This window comes from Nycticebus coucang, chromosome 2, assembly GCF_027406575.1.
Source record: "Nycticebus coucang isolate mNycCou1 chromosome 2, mNycCou1.pri, whole genome shotgun sequence".
Classification (NCBI taxonomy): Eukaryota; Metazoa; Chordata; class Mammalia; order Primates; family Lorisidae; genus Nycticebus; species Nycticebus coucang.
In genome coordinates this window covers 114,596,724-114,618,017 of record NC_069781.1, presented here as the reverse complement: position 1 = coordinate 114,618,017, position 21,294 = coordinate 114,596,724, and the positions used below count along the sequence as shown (strand labels likewise).

The window sequence follows — 21,294 nt, the reverse complement described above, 5'->3', positions numbered from 1 at the left end:
CCAGACAATGATTTATTTGAATGCAGGAATTTTATGTTTCATCTTCTGATGTGTCCTCCAGTTAGTGATTTGAACTAAAACAAAATCTTAAGACTCCCCATGGAATGGACCCCCTGCTGGCCAAGAGGACCCCAGAAAAATCTTAAAGCTGAGTTGCCAGCCATGAGGATGAGAGAAATCAGATAAGCCTGTGAGACAAAGATTAAACCTCTTCTACAAGTCATCAATTTACTTAGATCACTTGAGTCTTCTTTTCTTGCTTTCTTTCTTTTTTTTTTTTTTGAGACAGAGTCTCACTATGTCACCCTTGGTAGAGTACTGTGGCGTCACAGCTCACAGAAACCTCAAACTCTTGGGCCTAAGCGATTCTCTTGTCCCAGCCTCCCAAGTAGCTGGGACTTTAGGCGCCTGCCACAATGCCTGGCTATTTTTTGGCTGTAGATGGCCCAGGCTGGATTCGAACCCTCCAGCTTGGTTGTATGTGGCTGGTGCTCTAACCACTGAGTTACAGGCACGGAGCCAGATCACTTGAGTCTTAGTGTATGTCCATTGGCTTGTCTCTGATTAACAGGCTTCCTAACTTAAAACATTCCAAACTTTTAGACAAAACTTCATTTCTTTAACCAATTACAAATCAATCTTTAAACTCACCCATAACTTGTAAGCCCCTAGATTCAAGATGGCCTGTCTTTTCAGGCCAAACCAAAGTATGCCCTCCATGTATTGATTCATTATTTTAAGTGTAATTCCTGTCTCCCTAAAATGTATAAAACCCAACTGTAACCCAACCATGATTGGACCACTTGCTCAAGGCTCTCTTGGCCATGGTCGCATGTATTTGGATCAGAATAAACCTCTTTAAATTATTTTGCAGAGTTTGGTTCTTTTCTGTCAGCAAGATATCTGACATAGAGCAAACATTCATGAGAGGGGAGGAGGCTGGGAAAGGTACAGGCTAGGACATTTTTAAAGGGAAGACAGTGGTGGGCAATGGAGGGACATTTGGGATATACTGTATATGTTCGGGAGATGTATTTGGAGCCTGATCAATCGTTCAGTTGATGTCTGTGACTGAAGATAAACCCTGGGCGGGGCGTCCAAGGTGCTCTTATGTTGCCGTATGTGTAGCCCACAGTCTCCTGGGAGAGCTGAAGACACAGAGCCCAGCACACAGGACGGGCGTTTCATGAACTTTAGGTGAATGAAAGAATAAACAACAGGGAGTGAGCTTTGCCACAAGTTTTAAGGAGCCTTTGCTCGCTTCTGAGGGGCGCAGCGCCTCCTCAAAACTTTCCAACGCCAGGGTGGCGCCTGTGGCTCAGTCGATAAGGCGCCGGCCCCATATACCGAGGGTGGTGGGTTCAAACCCGACCCCGGCCAAACTGCAACCAAAAAATAGCCGGGCGTTGTGGCGGGCGCCTGTAGTCCCAGCTACTCGGGAGGCTGAGGCAAGAGAATCGCTTAAGCCCAGGAGTTGGAGGTTGCTGCGAGCTGTGTGAGGCCACGGCACTCTACCGAGGGCCATAAAGTGAGACTCTGTCTCTACAAAAAAAAAAAAAACAAAAAAAGCTTTCCAACGCCAGAAGGCATCCCGGAACCTTTATCTCGTGCTACCGATGTTGCAACTCCGGAGGAAAGAAGGCAACACTCACAACCTGATAGACGGTGATTGCAGACGATGAAAAAGGCAAGCTGTGTGTCCTGTAGCCAATAATACCGGCTGAAGGCAGTGACGTTAACGGAAGTACAGGATTTGGTAGGAGCCTTTCGATAATTACCGCCACTAGTTCTCTGGTGCTTGTAAGGCAATTAGAAGGCAAAGATGTCCGAGAGAAAAGTATTAAATGTAAGTGTTGGGCGAATGGGGATTTTTAACCGGAGCGGGATATCTGAGAACTCCGGGAGTGGGCGGGATCTTCTCTTGGACTCTTTTACTTCTTCCTCAACGGCCTTCCGCGGGGACAGGGCTTCCCAAACCCCTCCCAATCACCTCCTTTAGTGGGTGGGCCTTCGCTGAGCTGCCCTTCCGGGCTCGATTGTAGCCAGTCATATGTAGGGGGCAGGGCTTGAGATGTTTACCCAATCACTTCTCCTGATTGGATTTTGTGAAGGGAATGGTCCGATCATTTTCCTTGGGGGCGGGGCTTTCTTAAAACACCTCAATCTTGTTTGTACACCGTCCCCTTCAGGGGCGGGACTCCTGTAATCCCCACCCCGTATGTCATCTCTAGCCAGTCATGTAGGTGACCCGCAGTTCCTTTCCCCCCAGTTGTATGCAACTCCTGTGCCTGACTCTGTCAAGGGAAAACTGGCGCTCTGTTAGTCCATGCACTTCATCACCAGACCACACAGTTTCCCCGAGTCATGTCCCTGGAACTGAATCCTGAATAGCTGAAACCTGCAGGACTCTGTGCAATGAGTACATTGTTGTCTCTTAGAGTCTTTGCAAGGATTCCTCCAGACCTGGTAGATTAAGTACTCTGTGTAGTGTCTGGAGCCTAATAGGTGCTCAGAACACAAAGCACTTTATTTTTTGGTTTTCCAGTGGAATATATATATATATATAATTAATTTTTTTCCCTCTGTCTCACTCTGTCTCACTATGTCGCCCTCAGTAGAATGCTGTGGTGTCACAGCTCACAGCAAACTCTTGGGCTTAAGCGATTCTCTTGCCTCAGCCTCCTAAGTATCTGGGACTACAGGCACCTACCACAACGCCCAGCTAACAGTGGCAGATATTTTTCATAAATCAAATGTGTCCTTCCCTTGTTGTGACTCTTCTCATGCAGAAGAGTTATTACTGCACCAGGCCTGAATAACTGCTCTCCTTAGAAAGACCTGCATGCAACTTGAATTTCAGGATGGTTCCCCTGAGAATGGCTGTCAGTGCTTAAGCTGTGTCAACAATATGATTTATACCGAATCCCAGCTCTTCTTCTGGGAGTCTAGAACCTTGGTACCTACCAGCAGAGAGTGCCTGTGTGAGCAGCCCCCAAGAAAAACTCTGGGTCTCTCTGTGCCTCTCTTGTAGACAGCATTTCACACTTGTCATGACTTGTTGGGTGAATTAAATTTGTTCATAGCCATGAAGGTATCTGTGTTGAGTCCGCCTTGGAAATTATTGAACCTGGGGTGGTCTTGGGGACTCCCTGACACAGCTCCCCAGAGTCCCTTCCCTCTCCCCGTGGCCAGTTCCTGCTTTTGAAAACAAGTCAACCTAACGCTTCCTTCCTCTCTACAGAAATACTACCCACCGGATTTTGACCCATCAAAGATCCCCAAACTCAAGCTCCCCAAAGACCGGCAGTACGTGGTACGGTTGATGGCACCCTTCAACATGAGGTGGGCACCCTCCCCATGTGACCCCTCCACTCTGGCTGTGATTGATGGAACCAGTGCCTAGTGTCAGTGGTCCTGGCTCAGATACTGCTCCAAGCTTCATTCTCATCACTATTCAAAATTAAGCTCCCAATGTATCAGAGCCCCTAACCAGTGCCTGCATCGAGGTCTTGATGATAAAAATGTGAGCACAGGCTCGGCACCTGTAGCTCAAGCGGCTAAGGCGCCAGCCACATACACCTGAGCTGGCAGGTTCAAATCCAGCCTGGGCCTGCCAAACAACAATGACAACTACAACCAAAAAATAGCCAGGCATTATGGCCGGCACCTGTAGTTCCAGCTACTTGGGAGGCTGAGGCAAGAGAATCACTTAAGCCCAGGAGTTGGAGGTTGCTGTGAGCTGTGATGCCACGGCACTGTACCCAGGGTGACAGCTTGAAGCTCTGTCTCAAAAAAAAAGAAAAAAAAATAAGTGATCACAGAGATGGGGCCACGTACCTGCATGTCACCTCCTCTAGCAGTCAGGGTCCTTCCTATCTCAGGCCCTTTGCACATGCTGTTGCTTCTGTTAAGACTTGTTGGAGGAATTAAATGCATTCATAGCCATAAGAATATCTATTTTGAGGCTTAGGAATCCTCCCTGCAAAGCCTCTCCCTCCACATGGAGGCTCCACTCTCAATCCCTCTGGGAGGCCTTCATTATTCCCCCTCACAGCACTCATATCCTATCCTTTGTAGTACTCTGGAATTAATTACTGCATCCACCCAATTCTAAACCCCACACTTTTCACATTTTAGCATATCAGAATTATATACTTTTTTAAAATTCCAGTTTATTTTCTTTTTATTTATTTATTTGAGGCAGAGTCTCTCTATGTCACCCCCCATAGAGTGCTATGGCATCACAGCTCACAGCTACCTCAAACTCTTGGGCTTAAGCCATTCTCTTGCCTCAGCCTTCCAAGTAGCTGGAACTACAGGCACCCACCACAATGCCCAGCTATTTTCTTGTTGTGGTTGTCATTGTTGTTTGGTAGGCCTGGGCCAAGTTTAAACTCGCCAGCCTCGGTGTATGTGCCTGGCACCCTAGCTGCTGAGCTACAAGTGAATTACATACTCTTGCAGCTTGGCCAGGGCTGGGTTTGAACCCACCACCCTCGGTATATGGGGCTGGTGCCCTACTCACTGAGCCACAGGCGCCACCCTGAATTACATACTCTTAACTACAGAAGGCACCTTTGGGCCAATGTAATTCCATCCATGGTTACTTGTTCTTTTTTTTTTTTTGTAGAGACAGAGTCTCACTGTACCGCCCTCGGGTAGAGTGCCGGGGCGTCACATGGCTCACAGCAACCTCTAACTCTTGGGCTTACGCGATTCTCTTGCCTCAGCCTCCCGAGTAGCTGGGACTACAGGCGCCCGCCACAACGCCCGGCTATTTTTTTGTTGCAGTTTGGCCGGGGCTGGGTTTGAACCCGCCACCCTCGGCATATGGGGCCAGCTCCCTACTCACTGAGCCACGGGCGCCGCCCTGGTTACTTGTTCTTGACCTGTCTACTTTCTCTTTCCCCTTCCTTCCTTCATTCATTTATTCTTTCTATACGCTTTTTTTTGGCACCTGCTCTGTGCTATTCTATGATGGGCACCAGGGACAAAGTCCCCAGCCTCATAGAACCCAGAATCTAATGGGGAGTAGAGATTACCAGTGCTCAGGTGGATTCACATGTGGCATGCATGGGACACATAAGGCCTTGATGCCATATGAGCAGCTGGATTGGGTCTGAGAGTGTATAACAGGCAATCTCACCTAGTCTGGCTGCTTCCTAAGAAACTGATACTTGGACCAAGACCCAGGAAGATATGGATGAAGAGAAGAGCCTGCCAGGTAGAGGGAATCCAAACACACAGTGTGGCAGGCAGCTCTGTGAGGGAGGGAGCTCCCCATTGTTGGAGGCAGGCAAGCAAGTGGGAATCTCACAGGATGCCATAGCCTTCTACCAGTATGACCCAGAATACCAAGAGCCCAGATCTGTTGATCCTGCCCACAGGTGCAAGACATGTGGAGAGTACATCTATAAGGGAAAGAAGTTCAATGCTCGGAAGGAGACGGTGCAGAATGAAGTCTATCTGGGCCTTCCCATCTTCCGCTTTTATATTAAGTGCACCCGCTGCCTGGCAGAGATAACATTCAAGGTAGGCCAATCCTTCCTTCCCCAGCCACCCTTGCAGGTGAGGGCCCTGGGTATTACCTGTGAAGATCCTCTGCCTCCAGGGAATGCCCTTCCAGTTTATCCCGAGGAAATAGTGATTTTGAGGGAATGATCATAGCAACATATATAAAAACAAAAAACTGGAATAACCTACATGTATAATAATGGGGGATTGGAAGAGCAAATTACAGTACGATGCAATGTTACATAGCCAATAGCAATTAGGCTTTTAGGCTTGGTGCCTGCAGCACAGTGGTTATAGTGCTGGCCACATGCACCAAGGGTGGCGGGTTTGAGCCTGGCCTGGGCCAGCTAAACAATGACCAACTGCAATAAAAAAAAATAGCTGGATGTTGTGGCAGGTGCCTATAGTCCCAGCTGTTTGGGAGGCTGAGCCAAAAGAATCTCTTAAGCCCAAGAGTTTGAGGTTTCTGTGAGCTGTAATGCCATGGTACTCTACTGAGGGCGACATAGTGAGACTCTGTCTCCCCCCCTCCAAAAAATTCAGTTTTTACTTTTATTGTTACACTAAGGATTTAAAGAGAACTTTTAATTTTCTCTTCCTGCACTACTATACTATTTTAGTTTTTTTTTTTTACAGACAGAGTTTCACTTTATGGCCCTTGGTAGAGTGCTGTGGCATCACACAGCTCACAGCAACCTACAATTCCTGGGCTTAGGCGATTCTCTTGCCTCAGCCTCCTGAGTAACTGGGACTACAGGCGCCCACCACAACATCTGGCTATTTTTTTGTTGCAGTTTGGCTGGGGCTTGTTTGAACCTGCCACCCTCGGTATATGGGGCACTACCCTCTGAGCCACAGGCGCTGCCTATTTTAGTATTTTTGTATTTAATATTTTTTTTTGTTTTTGTCATGAACTTTTATCTTTGATTGAAAAATAAGGTTTGGGGCTGGGCGTAATGGCTCATGCCTGTAATCCTAGCACTTTAGGAGACTGAGGCAGGTGGATTGCCTGAGTTCACAGATTCGAGACTAGCTTGACCCAGAGTGAGACCTCATCTCTAAAAAATAGCTGGGGGGCTCAGTACCTGTAGCTCAGCAGCTAGGGCGCCAGCCACATGTTAAATAATAATAACAACAACAAAAAAAAAACAATAGCTGGGCATTGTGGCAGGTGCTGATAGTCTTAGCAATTTGGGAGGCTGAGGCAAGAGAATCGCTTAAGTCCAAGAGTTGGAGGTTGCTATAAGCTGTGACGCCACAGCACTCAACCCAGGGCTACAGCTTGAGACTCTTATCTCAAAAAATAAATAAATACATACATAATAATAATAATAAATAAAAAATAGCTGGGCTTTATGGCGGGTACCTGTAGTCCCAGCTACTTGGGAGGCTGAGGCAAGAGAATCGCTTGAGCCCAAGTGTTTGAGGTTGCTGTGAGCTGTGATGTGATGCCATGGCACTCTAGTGAGGGTGACAAAGTGAGACTGTCTCAAAAGAAAAACAAAATTTCTATGCACACATGTACATAGGGATTACTCTCTCACTTTCTCTTCATAAATAATAAACTTGTTATTTTACAATACTTGTAGGTTTACAGAAAAGTTGCAAAGATAATACAGATAGGTCCCACCTACCTATCACCAGCTTCCCCTCATGTTAGCATCTTACATAACCACAGAACATCCATTCCAATAAGAAACCAAAACTAGACTGTTACTATTAACAGAATTCTAGACTTGATGCAGATTTCAGTTTTTTTGCTGATGTCCCTTTTCTGTTCTAGGATCTAACCAGGATGTCAAGTTATATTTAGCCTCTTCATTTAGTAAACAAAAATAGCAGCATTGGCCAGTCATGGTGGCTGACACCTGTAATCTCAATGCTTTGGGAGTCTGATGTGGGATGTCCACTTGAACCCAGGAGTTTAAGGCTGTAGTGAGCTATAATTGTACCATGCATTCTAGTCTGGGTAATAGAACAAGACCCTGTCTCTTTAAAAAAAAAGAAAAAGACGGGCAGTGCCTGTGGCTCAGTAGGCAGGGCTCCGGCCCCATATACCAAGGGTGGCGGGTTCAAACCCGGCCCCGGCCAAACTGCAACAAAAAAATAGCCAGGCGCTATGGTGGGTGCCTGTAGTCCCAGCTACTCGGGAGGCTGAGGCAAGAGAATTGCCTAAGCCCAGGAGTTGGATGTTGCTGTGAGCAGTGTGATGCCCCCTCACTCTACCAAGGGCAATAAAGTGAGACTCTATCTCTACCAAAAAAAAAAGAAAGAAAAAGACATAGGAACATGCTCTATACATATTTGTGTATATAGTTTATAATCAAAGAAAAGATGTTGCCAAGCACACACAAAATAAAAGGGCATAAATTACAACATATGCAAAGGCCTGGAGACTTTTGTTACACAGATGCTGAGGGTAGGGAGTGGAGGGTGCCTAGAGCCAGTGAGCAGGTAGAGAAGAGTCTTAAAGTCCATGCCAGGGAATTGGACATTTCTACAGAAGGAGACAGAACTCTTCCTTCTTACATAAAGGAAGAACCATACCTGCCAAAGCAATAAGACAAGAAAAAAGAAAGAAAAGGGTCCCCTGTTGCTGACAGTGCTTTAGCAGAAGCTTTCAGTGCCCAGGGATGTAAGGGCTAATGTCTGTCTGCCCATCTTCCCTCCCAGACGGACCCACAAAACACAGACTACACAATGGAGCATGGGGCCACACGGAATTTCCAGGCTGAGAAGCTCCTGGAGGAGGAGGAGAAGAGGGTACAGAAAGAAAGGGAGGACGAGGAGCTCAACAACCCCATGAAGGTGAGTCAAGCCCCACGTGGGTGTGTGTAGGTACATGTGTGTACTGGCTGTGTCAGTACCCTTCCTGCCTCAGGTCAACGGGCAGCATGGTTGGTAAAACTCCAAGATGTCACCCAAGACCCTTCCTCCTGGTGCACATATGTGGCACCATTCCTAGGACTGAATTGGGAGGGTCTCACTCCTATGATGAGATTGGTGGCCTTGCAAAAGGAGATTATCTACATAGGTCTGAACTATCGTCTAAGCCCTTTTATCTGGGTCTAGAGACAGAGGAAGTCCCTGTGAAGGAACAACATTGGGCATTATAAGGACTAATGAAGTTTATGTTTAGAAACATCTCAGCCTGGGGCCTGGTATGTGATATGTGCTCAGATTGTCTTTTATATTATATTTAATTCTTCCTTATTATTTTTGCTTAATGCTGGAGCCAGGGTGGAAATGAAGGGCTCCTGAGTCTGAAGCCACACTCTTCCTACCCTGCCCTGCCCATGGGTTTACTTCCCTGCTCTGCTGCTGACCAGGACACTCCTCCTCCCCAAACTTCGTTCTCCCTGTGAGATAGACACAATGACAAGACCAGGCAGGGTGGGGGTGACCCTCAAGGCTAGGTGGGATGCAGTCCCCAGGTGCTCAGCCCTGCCCTGCCACACCTGCCAGGTGCTGGAGAACCGGACCAAGGACTCCAAGCTGGAGATGGAGGTGCTAGAGAACCTGCAGGAGCTCAAGGACCTGAACCAGCGCCAGGCCCATGTAGACTTTGAGGCCATGCTGCGGCAGCACCGCCTGTCCGAGGAAGAGCGGCAAAAGCAGGAGCAGGAGGAGGATGAGCAGGAGACAGCGTGAGTCAAGGCCACCCCACAGCCATTGCCCGTGATTGCCCTCCTTCTGGGTCTTTCCGTGGCTCACCAAAGTATCAGCTTCTCAGTGAGCCCTTTTCCACACCTGTCTACCTTGCTTTCTCATGTTCTCCAAGGCCACCCCAGCCATGGTGACTCAGCACATGGCTGCCTTCATGGTCATGCTTCATGGCAGTGAAAGGCCACAGCAGAGTCAGTAAAGAGAAAAGGTGCATGGAATGAGTTGGGGAGGCCAGGCCCAGCTTCCAGAATCCTCTCCCTGTAGAGTCATGCAGGATGCACTCTACCCCCAGCAGTGAGCTGTGATGACATGCGTGAAGTGTTCCCAGAAAACTTTGCAGAGACCTCACACTGGATTTCCGTGGGGGCTGGTCATAAGGCCTCCCAGCCTGTGCTAAGATTCCAGGACTCTGGCAGAGACCACAGTATTTGTAGGAGCAGTTCAAGCCCAGCAGCTCCAGCTGTCAGCAAGTTGTGGGGCCCCATCCAGGCTTGAGGCAAGGTTCAAATCCAGACAGGCTGGTTCTAGCATCCAAGTGCTTAACCAAGTTAATGTGAAGAAGTAACCTATGCAGTTCCTCACTCCCTTCCACCTGCTCACTCAAGGCAGGAATGTATAGTCAGTCCAGCAAGTGCCCCCAGGCCTCGGCAGGACTGTTCTGGGCACTATCCTCCCTACAGAGCACATCCTGAGCCTCTGCATTCCCTCTCACAGGGCCTTGTTGGAGGAAGCTAGAAAAAGAAGACTGCTGGAGGACTCCGACTCTGAGGATGATGCTGTTCCTCCCCCGCCCAGGCCTGCCCTGCGGCCCAGCCCCACTGCCATCCTGGATGAGGTGAGTGGGGCTGTCTAAGTTGTCAAGGCTCTAAGTGGGGACAGGTCAAGCCAGGGGTTGTATTAACTCTTTATTAAAAGACCAGACAGCCTGAGTCTTAACTATTCCACTGTGCCCTTGCAGCCCAAATGCAGCCGTTCATCATATGTAAATAAGTAGGCATGGCTATTTGCCAGTGAAACTTTATTTACAAAAACAGGTGGCATGGCCAGGTGTGGTAGCCTTCATAACACCTGCTATCACAAGCCCTGGCATATCTCTCATACAGATTGTCCCCTTGTCCTCTGTCTCTCTTCCTATAGCAGGCTGGTGAAGGTAGGGCCCCCATCACAGCCACTTTGATCCAGGGGTTCTTGATTCTTCTATTTAAACAAAAAACAGACTAAAGGGTCCTCAGTGGTGTGATTGAAGAGCTAGAGGTTGGGCTGCTCCCCCTAACTCTTCCCCAGCGCAGATGCCCCCTTTTTCACTCATTTGCTCAAACACATTTATTGAGCACTTACTGTGTTCCAGATATTGTTTTCAGCCCTGCATAGCCATCAGTGAGCTTAGCATAGTTTACAGGCAATAGAGGGCATGAAGGGCATGGCCATGCAGCTCTCATTGTGAGGGCAGGTTTACAAAGGGGAGGGTGTTGAATTGGGTATTGAGAGATGAGCAAGAGTTCACCAAGCAAATGAAAGGAAGAGAGGGTGTTCTAAGTAAAGGGAATGGCACAAATAAAGGTGTGGAGGTGAGAAGCCATAGTATGATTTAGGAAGTGCCAGGGTGGGTACGTGGGATGGTGAATGGGCAGAGGCCTTGAAAACCAAGCCTTGGGCGGTAGGGAGCCATAGAAGAGTTTAACACAGGCTCGGTGCCTGTGCCTCAAGTGGCTAAAGCACCAGCCACATACACCTGAGCTGGTGGGTTCGAATCCAGCCCGGGCCCACCAAACGACAATGATGGCTGCAACCAAAAAAATAGCCAGGCGTTGTGGCGGGCGCCTGTAGTCCCAGCTACTTGGGAGGTGGAGGCAGGAGAATCGCTTGAGCCCAGGAGTTGGAGGTTGCTGTGAGCTGTGATGCCACAGCACTCTACCCGGGGCGACAGCTTGAGGCTCTGTCTCAAAAAAAAAAAAAAGAAGAGTTTAAAATAGGGGAGAACTTGGTCAATGCAACAGGGGGAGTGGGGGATGGCAAAGATCCCACTGGTGGCTGGCTTCATAGAGGTGGGGGCCGGGTATCTAGATGGGCTGGATCTGGGCCAGATATTTCTACATGTACCTCTGTCATCCGCAGGCCCCAAAGGCCAAGAGGAGGGTGGAGAGCTGGGAGCAGAGCATCAGCAGTCTGGGCAGGCCTCGGCTATCTGGCCTGGTGGTGGTGAAGAAGACAAAGGCAGGTGCAGATCAAAACACTGGGCAGGGCCAGGTGGCACCAGGTAGGTTCCCGGTTTCTAGAGCCAAGAACAGCACATTCCATGGCCCCTAGGTGGCAGCAGTCCTCCTGCTGCTGTCCTGGAGCCTTGTGGGATAGGTGGGGGGGGTGACATGACACCCCACCCCCACCCCCACCCCCGCCCAGGGCTGATCAGCATTAGAGGAGGTGGCATGCAGGTTTTTTCTTTTTCTTTTAATTATAGAAGGAGCAAGAATGTGCTTTTCAACCCCAAGTCATATAGAAGTATAGAAAACATGTCAAGTCCCTTGTGTGGAGTCACTGTCTCCAGGTCCTCTATGCCTCCACCTGCTTGTCCTGTTCCTATAGTTGCAGGACTTCACCACCCCTACCCCCTGCCTCAGTTTCCTGTCCTGTAAAATGCAGAGAATAACAAGATCTACCTCACAGGTGGGGTCAGAGCTTGGTCTTTTGGTTCTTTCTGTGAGCTATGCCATGTCAGGCGCTTTCAGTAGAGTCAGGCTCACGGCAAGCCTTGGACATACATGAGCTCTTGTTATTGGTGCCATTATTACCCCATTCGTCAGATGAGACCAAGGCCCAGAGAGGTACACCCACGTGCCCAAAGCCATACAACTCAGGTATATGGTGGGTCACCTCCTCTTGATCACCATATGTATGGTTTGACCTTGGACCTTGAGCCATTTCCATTTTCTATGGGGCATTTTGCCAGCCTCGGTATTCTCAGAGGTCAATTTTCAGAAGTGAAGTTGCCACTAGAAAGGATGTGTGGTTCTCAATCTGCAGTGGGTCCCCCACGTACCTTCCAGAGGGGCCAGGCCATTCCTACACTGTTACCTCTGGGCCTCACAAATAAGCAAGAATGGCCAACCCCAGGCTCCTGGGATGGAATGCTGTGGGCTGACTCTCACCTCTCCCCACAGGCACCCTGCAGAGCAGGAAGGTAGCTGACCCTACGCCCTTACCACCTGCCACCTCCTCCCTGAGCCAGCTGGGTGTGTATCTGGACAGTGATGACAGCAATGGCAGCAACTGAGCCAGGTCAAGGGTCACAAGACCAGTTTCAGCCCATCGGAGGCCGGTGTTGCTGGTAGTCAGGGCAGGTAGCCTTGGCACCGACCAGATCCGCAAGGGATAAGCAGCAGTTTGGCAGAGCCAGCAAGCTCTTTAGCCAGGACTCAGTTTCCCTCCTACCCACACCAGCCCTGCAGCACCTCAGGGACCCCTGACCCTTCTGCCCTACCTGGCCCTGTGCTGAGGGCTGGGGCATCCCTGGAGCATCTCTTTTCTTCCAATGTGATTTCAAGGTCCTCTCTGGGACACTGCTGGACATCTTGGTCACATTTTGGGCATGTGGGTACACCCACCCACCCCCAGCAGACTCCATCCCTTCCCTCCATGGAACTGTCTGGATCCAATAAAAGGAATCCGCCTAACTGGCCTGGATGTCTTCTCCCTGCCAGTGTCTGAGGCGAAGGCTCTGTCACGCAGTTCAGGTGTTATCCAAGATGTTTATAGTTGCCTCCGTATGCACCAAGCCCAGGGGCTGGGCTTTTGCAGCACAGTCCTTTGTGCCAGAGGTCAGCTTTCCCCTGCTGGTGATACTGGGCTTGGTCCCTGTTACTGTGCTTCTCCACACAATGTCAGGACAAACCACCTCACAGGTGCTTCTTTGTGAATGTCTGTGAATACTGCTTTAGAATGGACACTGTGAAATGCAGGCTCAAAGGAATTCCATATGCTTCATTTTAAAATATGCTACAAATTTGCCTTCAAAGGGGCTAGAACTAGGATGTTCATACTCACCAAGGGTGGAAGTCACCAGCTTTGCCATTAGTAGAAGAGGACACAGTCTGTGCAAAGGCCCTGGGGCAGGACTGTACCTGGGCATGTTGGAGGCACAGTGAGGAGGCCTGAGTGGCTGCAGCTGAGTGAGTAGGGGCAGAGATGGAGGTGGGGAGGGTGGGGAGAGGACAAGGCAGGTCGTGCAGGGCCTTGTGTACCATAAGGAGGAGTTTGGGTTTTATTCTGCAAATAATGAAAGGTCATGTGAGCATTTTAAGAACAGAACTGACATGATCTTATTTACATTTTTAAAAACCTACAGTTACTCTGGTTGTTTCATGGAGAAATATGAAGGTGGCACCTTGTAAGGTGAGTGCCAGCATACTCACTGTACAGGGGAGAAACTGAGGTTCAGAGAGGGAAAGTGACTTGCCCAGGGTGGCTGTGGTGGTTTTAATATATGTTCACAAATTCTCTGATACACCTCTCCTTATTTTTTATTTCATTTTATTATTATTATTTTTTTGAGACAGAGTCTCACTATGTTACCCTTGGTAGAGTACTATGGCGTCACAGCTCACAGCAACCTCAAATTCTTGGGCTTAAGCAATTCTCTCGCCTCAGCTTCCCAAGTAGCTGGGACTACAGGTGCCCACCATAATGCCTGGCTATTTTTTTTGTTGTAGTTGTCATTGTTGTTTAGCAGGCTCGGGCTGGGTTTGAATCCACCAGCCTCAGTATATATGGCCAGTGCCCTAACCACTGAGCTACAAGCACTAATCCTGATACACCTCTCTTTAATTGGTAGTGGAGCCTAATCCCCCTCTCCTGGAGTGAAGGCTATATTTAATGACTCTATTTAGTGCCTTTAGTGGAGAGGACATCATGTGACATCTGAGACTAGGTTATGAAAGACATCTTGGCTTCCTCCTTGACCTCTCTCAAGCAATCTTGGACAACTCAATCTGGGATAAGCCAGTGGCCATGTTGTAAGGAATCTTACAATCTTATGGAGAAGTGGGGGAGGAACTGAGGCTTCCCACCAACAGCCGTGTGAAGGAGCCAGCTTGGAAGTGGCTCCTCCAGCCCCACTCAAACCTTCAGGTGAGGTAGCTCCAGCCAACAGCTTAACTACAACCTCATGAGAGACCCTGAGCCAGTACCACCCAATTTAGCCCATTCTGGATTTCCTACATCAGAAACTATTAGATAGGGCAGCGCCTCTGGCTCAGTGGGTAGGGCACCAGCCCCATATACTGAGAGTGGCGGGTTTGAACCTGGCACGGCCAAACTGCAACAAAAAATAGCTGGGCGTTGTGGCAGGTGCCTGTAGTCCCAGCTACTCTGGAGGCTGAGTCAAGAGAATCGCCTGAACCCAGGAGTTGTAGGTTGCTGTGAGCTGTGACACCACAGCACTCTACCGGGGGCGATAAAGTGAGACTGTCTCTAAAAAAAAAAAAGAAACTATTAGATAATAAATGTATGTTAGTATACTATGTTTTGGGATGATTGTTATGTAGCAATAGATAACTATTATGGTCACATGGCCATTCAGTCTGATTCCAAAGCTCATGGTATTTGAAGGATGTCATTTCAATTCTGGTATAATTATTTCCCACTGCACGATTCTCTAGTTGAAAGTCTCATACCCCCATCAGACTCCTTCACAGCCTGATCAACCATCTTCTCTTTTCTCCATTCTCTCTCACACACACACACACACACACACACACATAGGCTTTGATAATGAGATTTTGTGTCTTTCACTATCTAAGTTAGGAGGATGAAAAGCCCTCACTTTTAGGATCTACTTTTCTATGACAATTTCCCTGACTAGGAAGGATAAGATCACGCCACGGCTTTCTGGTAGGGTCTTGAGGACGTCACATCATAGCTCCAAGGTTGGGGATCCTGGTTTTGAAGCCCTGATAGTAGTGGTGTGCTGAGCTAAGCTTGCACTGGCAGCTGGTAGGAGTCAATGGATGGTGTATATCTCCTACATTGTCTAACATCATGTTGGTAGCTGAAACTTGGCCTCAGTACAAAAATTTACACTACAGAAATTGGTAGATGCTATGAATCAGTCCCTGTGCCAGAGAGCCAGTTGTTACCTGCACACCACTACTTTTTTCTCCACAAAGCCTGGAATGTGGTTCATTCAGAGACTGTTGGTTAAAATGAACCATCTAGCTAGCTTAAGTAATTATAAAAGGAGATTGGGGGGTTTGGTCTCTCTGGTTCATTTTGATGCATTCTTACCGACTATTTCCTAAACTTCCATTATTCTTACTTAGCACAATTTTTTTTTTTTTTTGCAGTTTTTGGCCAGGGCTGGGTTCGAACCCACCACCTCCAGCATATGGGGCCGGCGCCCTACCCCTTTGAGCCACAGGCGCCGCCCAGCACAATTTTTAACATGTAAACATGCCATCTATTTTTACTTCATACTATTTACTTAATAGTATTAAATTTAAACCTAACTACATTCTAAAACATGTCAACAAACTAGGTTGTTGGAGTTGACTTTACTGAAACATGTTCCTTTGTTTCTTGGTGGGGGTTGGTTTGTTTTTGAGATAGAGTCTCTCATTATTGCCCAGGCTAGATTGTAGTAGCATCATCATAGCTCACAACAACCTCGAACTTCTAGGTTATAATGATCCTCCTGCCTCAGCCTCCTGAGTAGCTGGGACTACAAGCACCTGCCACAATGCCCAGCTAACTTTTCTTTTCTTTTTCTTTCTTTTTTTTTATTTTGAGACAGTCTCACTATGTTGCCCTCAGTGGAGTGCCATGGAGTCATATCTTACAGCAACCTCAAACTCTTGGGCTCAAGCAATTCTCTTTGCCTCAGCCTTCCGAGTAGCTGGGACTACAGGTGCCCACCACAACGCCTGGCTATTTTTTGGTTGCGGTTGTCATTGTTGTTCAGCAGGCCCAGGCCAGGCTTGAACCCACCAGCCTCAGTGCATGTGGCCGGCGCCCTACTCACTGAGCTATAGGCACTGAGCATAACTTTTCTATTTTTAGTAGAGATAGGGTCTCACTCTTGGCTCAGATTGGTCTTCAACTCCTGAGTTCAAGGGATCTTCTGCCTCAGCCTCCCAGAGTGCTAGGATTATAGGCGTGAGCCACCACGCACAGCTGTCATGCTCCTTTGTGTGTGTATTTCCTGTGGCTTCTTTTGTTCAATGATGGCAGACTTTATGATAGAAACTTTATACCCTGCAAAGCTAAAAATATTTACTATTGATTTTTTTTTTTTTTGTAGAGACAGAGTTTCACTTTATTGCCCTCGGTAGAGTGCCGTGGCGTCACACAGCTCACAGCAACCTCTAACTCCTGGGCTTAGGCGATTCTCCTGCCTCAGCCTCCTGATTAGCTGGGACTACAGGCGCCCACCACAACGCCCGGCTATTTTTTGTTGTTGTTGTTGTTGCAGTTTGGCTGGGGCTGGGTTTGAACCCGCCACCCTCGGTATATGGGGCTGGCACCCCGCTCACTGAGCCACAGGCACCGCCCTTACTATTGATTTTTTTCCAGAGAAAGTTTGATGACCCTTGTCTAGATCATCCAGCTTTGAGGTTCCAACTCTGGCTCCCCAAAGTCTCCAGGAGAAGGTGGTCAAGACAAGACCCCCCACCATTTCTTTCAAAATTATCCCAATTATCTCAATTTCTTTCAAAATTGAGTGGCTTAAAACAACAGAGATATAGATGTAGTTTAGTTGGGTCTCCTGCTTCAAGGTCTCTCCTGCAGCAAGACACTAGCTAGGGCTGGGTCCCATCTGAGGGCCCAACAGGGGAAGGACCTGCTTCCACATTCACTTGGTGGCTGTTGACAGAACTGAACAGCCCATAAGGGCTGTTGGTCAGAGTTCCTCACCTACATGGACTTTACCACCAGGTTGTGTCTTTGTCTGTTTTCTGTTGTTATAACAGAATCCTATAGACTGGGTAAATTATAAACAGTAGAAGTTTATTCAGCTCATACTTCTTGAAGCTGAGAAATCCAAGAGTGTGACACTGATATCTAGCGAAGTCTGTCCCATGGCAGATAGGCAGAATGGCAAAAGAGCACATGAAAGAGAAAGCTTCCTTTTATAACAAAACTCCTGTGAGGAAGAACCCACTCCTGAGACATTATCCACTCACGAACTCATTACTTCTTAAAGACTCTGGGTCTTGGCCACGCATGGTGGCTCATGCATGTAAACCCAGCAGTTTGGGAGGCTGAGGTATGAGGATTGTTTGCACCTAGGAATTTGAGACCAGCCTGGGCAGCACAGCAAGACCCTGTCTCTACAAAAAGTACAAAAATTAGCCAGGCATTGGTGGTGTGCCACTTGGGAGGCTGAGGCAGGAAGATGGCCAGGAGGCTACAGTGAGTTATGATGAGGCCACTGCACTCCAGCCACGGCAACAGGGTGAGACCTTGTCTCAAAGGAAAAAGAAAAGGCCCCACATTTTAATACTGTTATTATGGCAATTCAATTTCAACACATGAATTTTGGGGGACATATGGAAACCACAGCAATTTGTTTCCTAAAGCCAACAAGAGAAGAGGGTCTGCAGATGAGGTGCGCATCTCATCTGCCCTATTCCTCTGGCCAGAAATCACATCACCCATTCATACTCAAATAGGAGGCATTGAACCTGGGTGTCTGCACCAGTTGTCGGGGATCACTGGAAGTAACTTCAAGGTATACCTGCCAGCAGACCTTCACCCAACAGCAAGCTTTGCAAGTATGAGGGATCAGATTGATGCCTGTGTCCTCAGCACTTAGTGGGTGCTCACAAATGTTAGTGGACTGAGTGTCACTCCATTCCCAGATGACAAAACCGGTTCAGGGAGCTCCAGGTCCTTCCTGCTCTCTGTCAGCACTTTGATATGTCACTGGAATTTTCATTATGTTTTTGAGATAGGGTCTTAATCCATCACCCAGGTTGGAGCACAGCGGTGCCATCATAGATCACTGCAGCCTCAAATTCCTGGGCTCAAATGATCCTCCTGCCTCAGCCTTCCCAGTAGCTGGGACTACATGTATGCAATTTTTCTATTTTTTGTAGAGATGGGATCTCACTACGTTGCCTAGGCTGGTCTTGAAATCCTGACCTCAAAACTCCTCTCCATTCTCCTGCCTTAGCCTCCCCAAAATTCTGGGATTATAGGCACGAGCCATTGCACCTGGCTGGAATTTTTATTATTTATTTATTTATTTTTATTATTTTTCTTTTTGTAGAGACATAGAGTCTCACTGTACCGCCCTTGGGTAGAGTGCCGTGGCGTCACACGGCTCACAGCAACCTCTAACTCTTGGGCTTACGCGATTCTCTTGCCTCAGCCTCCCGAGCAGCTGGGACTACAGGCGCCCGCCACAATGCCCGGCTATTTTTTTTTTGTTGTTGTTGTTGCAGTTTGGCCCGGGCTGGGTTTGAACCCGCCACCCTTGGCATATGGGGCCGGCGCCCTACTCACTGAGTCACAGGCACCGCCCTGGAATTTTTATTTAAATTCTCATTTTCCCTGGGAAGCTTTTAGGCTTTGCTCTCTCCCCATGTGTCTTGGGAACAGCTTTGCCCTTGGCACCCCACTTCCCTGATGGCATTTCCCAGAGCTGAGCAAATAAAGAAGCACATAAACACATTGGGGTCTTTGTGCTGTGCTGACTGATCCTCTGGTGGCCCTGCTCCCTGGCCTGCCACCCCCCAGTACCTGCTTCCCTCACTCCTGGGAGCCTGCTCTTCCCCCATCGCACGGACAGTACCTTTTCCCCACCAGCTCTCTGTCTGTCATGCTGTCTTTGGGAGCTGTCAGACCTCATCTGAAATCTCCCTCCACCACTTCCCCTGGGGATGCCTGGCTGCCAAGTACATCAGAGGGCTGGGGAGGGAACAGTCGGGGCTCCTCCTGCTGGAACCCACTTCTGCCTAAGCATGGGCTGTACAAAGCAGAAAAGGGGCCACCCTGTCTCCCAGACTGTGTGCCCAGCTCCCACCTCCCTTGGGCACACAGTCTGCTGCTGCCTCATTTTACAGATGAGGGGAGGCTCTTTGGCCAAGAGCTTATGGTGAGTGGAGGATAGGACCTAAGTTTGAATCTGCAAGACTTCAAGGCCACAGATTTGACCACCATCCTCCACTACAACTTCTGCAGAGTCCTTCAGGGACTGGGCTATGTCTGCCCACTGGATTGGAAACCTTTGGATCTTCAAACAGGTGCTTGAATGTAGGCTCATGTCTCTTTCATCAGACTGGAACCCTAGAAATCATGGCTATGTCTCCTCCATTAGACTGGGGACCCTTGAAGTTTGGACCTTTCCTCCTTCATCTGACTGGAGACCCTTGAAGACATAATCATGTCTCCTCCATCAGACTAGGGGCCCTTGAAGGTTAGACCTTGCCTCCATCAGACTGTGAACCCATAAAGGCAGGGCCATGTCTCTCCTGTCAAACTAGGAGCCCTTGAAGTTAGAGCCATGAGTCCCCCTTAGACTGGGGACTTCAGAGGGCAGGATCACACCCTCCCCATCACACTTCAGAGCCTATTAAGGGCATGCATGTATCTACTCCACCAGACTGGGGCTTCTGAGGACGAGGTCATGTCTCTGCCATCAACTATGAGTTAAGAAAGATATTTCTGGAGATATTTAAGGTCTGTGAAAGAAAGCAAAAAAGAAAAAGAAAAGAAAAAAAGTAAAATGGTGGTATGCAGTGTGGCAGCTGTGGCTCAAAGGAGTAGGGCGCTGGCCCCATATGATGGAGGTGGCGGGTTCAAGCCCAGCCCTGGCCAAAAACTGAAAAAAAAAAAAAAAATGGTGGTGTGTCTGGGGGCTTCTGAGGGCAGAAGTGGTCTCCTTTATCAGACTAGGAGCTCCTGAGGCAGGGCCAGGTCTCCTCCATCAGATTTGGAGTTTTGGGACCCAGATCTGTCCTCGCCTGGTCACTCCTGTCGAGGGATCTAGGAGTGCTGCTTCACGAGATAGGGACTAGAGGACTTGAGCAGGGACATTCCCCTAGCCAGGTACCACCATCTGGCTCATTGCTAAGGTCCCTCCTAAGCATATATTCAGCACCTACGGTGGGCCACACAATGAACTAACACTCAGCCGTGAAAAAGAAGGCTGTGACACAGGCTACAATGTGGATGGACCTTGAGGACATTGTGTTCAGTGAGAGAGCAGACAGAAGGACACACAGTGTGTGAGATTCCATGTATATGAAATGCACAGAACAGGCAGATCATAGGGACTGAAAGAAGATTAGTGGTTGCGGGGGGTGGGGGTGTGCTGGGAGAGGGGATGAGGATGACTGCTGATTGGGTGTGAGGTTTCTTTTAGGGGTGATGCAAATGTTCTGGAATTAGAGAGTGGTGATGGTTGCACAACCTTGTGAACATACTAAAAACCACTGAATTGTACACTATAAATGGGTAAATTGTAGAGTATGTGAATTATATCTCAAGAAAACAAAACAAAAAAGCATCCCAAATAGTGCCTGGCATTAAGTGCACAATAGAGTTTAGCTGTTATTCTCCCATTCCCCGGGTGAGAAACAGTTCAGGTCATTACCCAAGGTCAGGTGGGTTAGGATTCCAGAACTGAAAGAACTTCTGGAAAAGCACCAGACTCTGAGCCCCACCCACCCTGGAGAGGCTCCCCCTGTAAACTGCCTTTTACACCATGAACACTGGAGTGGGGGGTCCCCATTGCCCAGGATCTCCATACCAACCCACCTCCCTGCCTCCTTCCCCTCTGAGCATCATTGTTCCCTGTTCCCTCCTCTCCTCTGGCTGACTCTGCCCCTAGCCAGTTGTTCTGCCAGGGGGCTGGTCACAGTGGTGTCAGCTCTAACTTCTGTCTGGTCCTTCCATCCCTCCAAGCTGCAGGAGGAGGGAATCTGGGGTTCCCATCCTTCCTGATAAGCCAAAACTCAGGAGGTCATGTGGCCAACTGGAGGTCACACGGAGAGGTGCCAGCTCCCAACCTGGATCTCTTTTCTCATCCACCTTCTCTAGCCCCTCTCTTCTACCCCTCCTTCCCTCCCCCCTCCTTGGAGTTAGGGTAGGGGTGGGAGGATGGCCTCAGGAGAAGCC

At 48.7% G+C, this 21,294-nt stretch overlaps 1 protein-coding gene across 1 annotated transcript; it reads left to right on the top strand.

Annotated features, from left to right (window-relative positions):
• The first annotated feature begins 1,694 nt into the window (after nucleotides 1-1,694).
• On the top strand, nucleotides 1,695-14,728 carry YJU2 (YJU2 splicing factor homolog). Its single transcript, XM_053579761.1, has 8 exons — nucleotides 1,695-1,846; nucleotides 3,242-3,342; nucleotides 5,388-5,532; nucleotides 8,188-8,322; nucleotides 8,980-9,161; nucleotides 9,895-10,015; nucleotides 11,296-11,437; nucleotides 12,339-14,728. Exons 1-8 carry the CDS (start codon nucleotides 1,823-1,825, stop codon nucleotides 12,449-12,451), a joined length of 963 nt encoding a protein of 320 aa, XP_053435736.1. The 5' UTR covers nucleotides 1,695-1,822; the 3' UTR covers nucleotides 12,452-14,728.
• The last annotated feature ends 6,566 nt before the right edge of the window (nucleotides 14,729-21,294 follow it).

Bases quoted from the DNA above. Each gene is read 5' to 3' on its own strand.
- YJU2 (XM_053579761.1), top strand. From the start codon at position 1,823: ATGTCCGAGAGAAAAGTATTAAAT. The intron at 3,343-5,387 runs GTGGGCACCCTC...TCCTGCCCACAG, and splicing joins ATGGCACCCTTCAACATGAG to GTGCAAGACATGTGGAGAGT. The intron at 9,162-9,894 runs GTGAGTCAAGGC...TCCCTCTCACAG, and splicing joins GAGGATGAGCAGGAGACAGC to GGCCTTGTTGGAGGAAGCTA.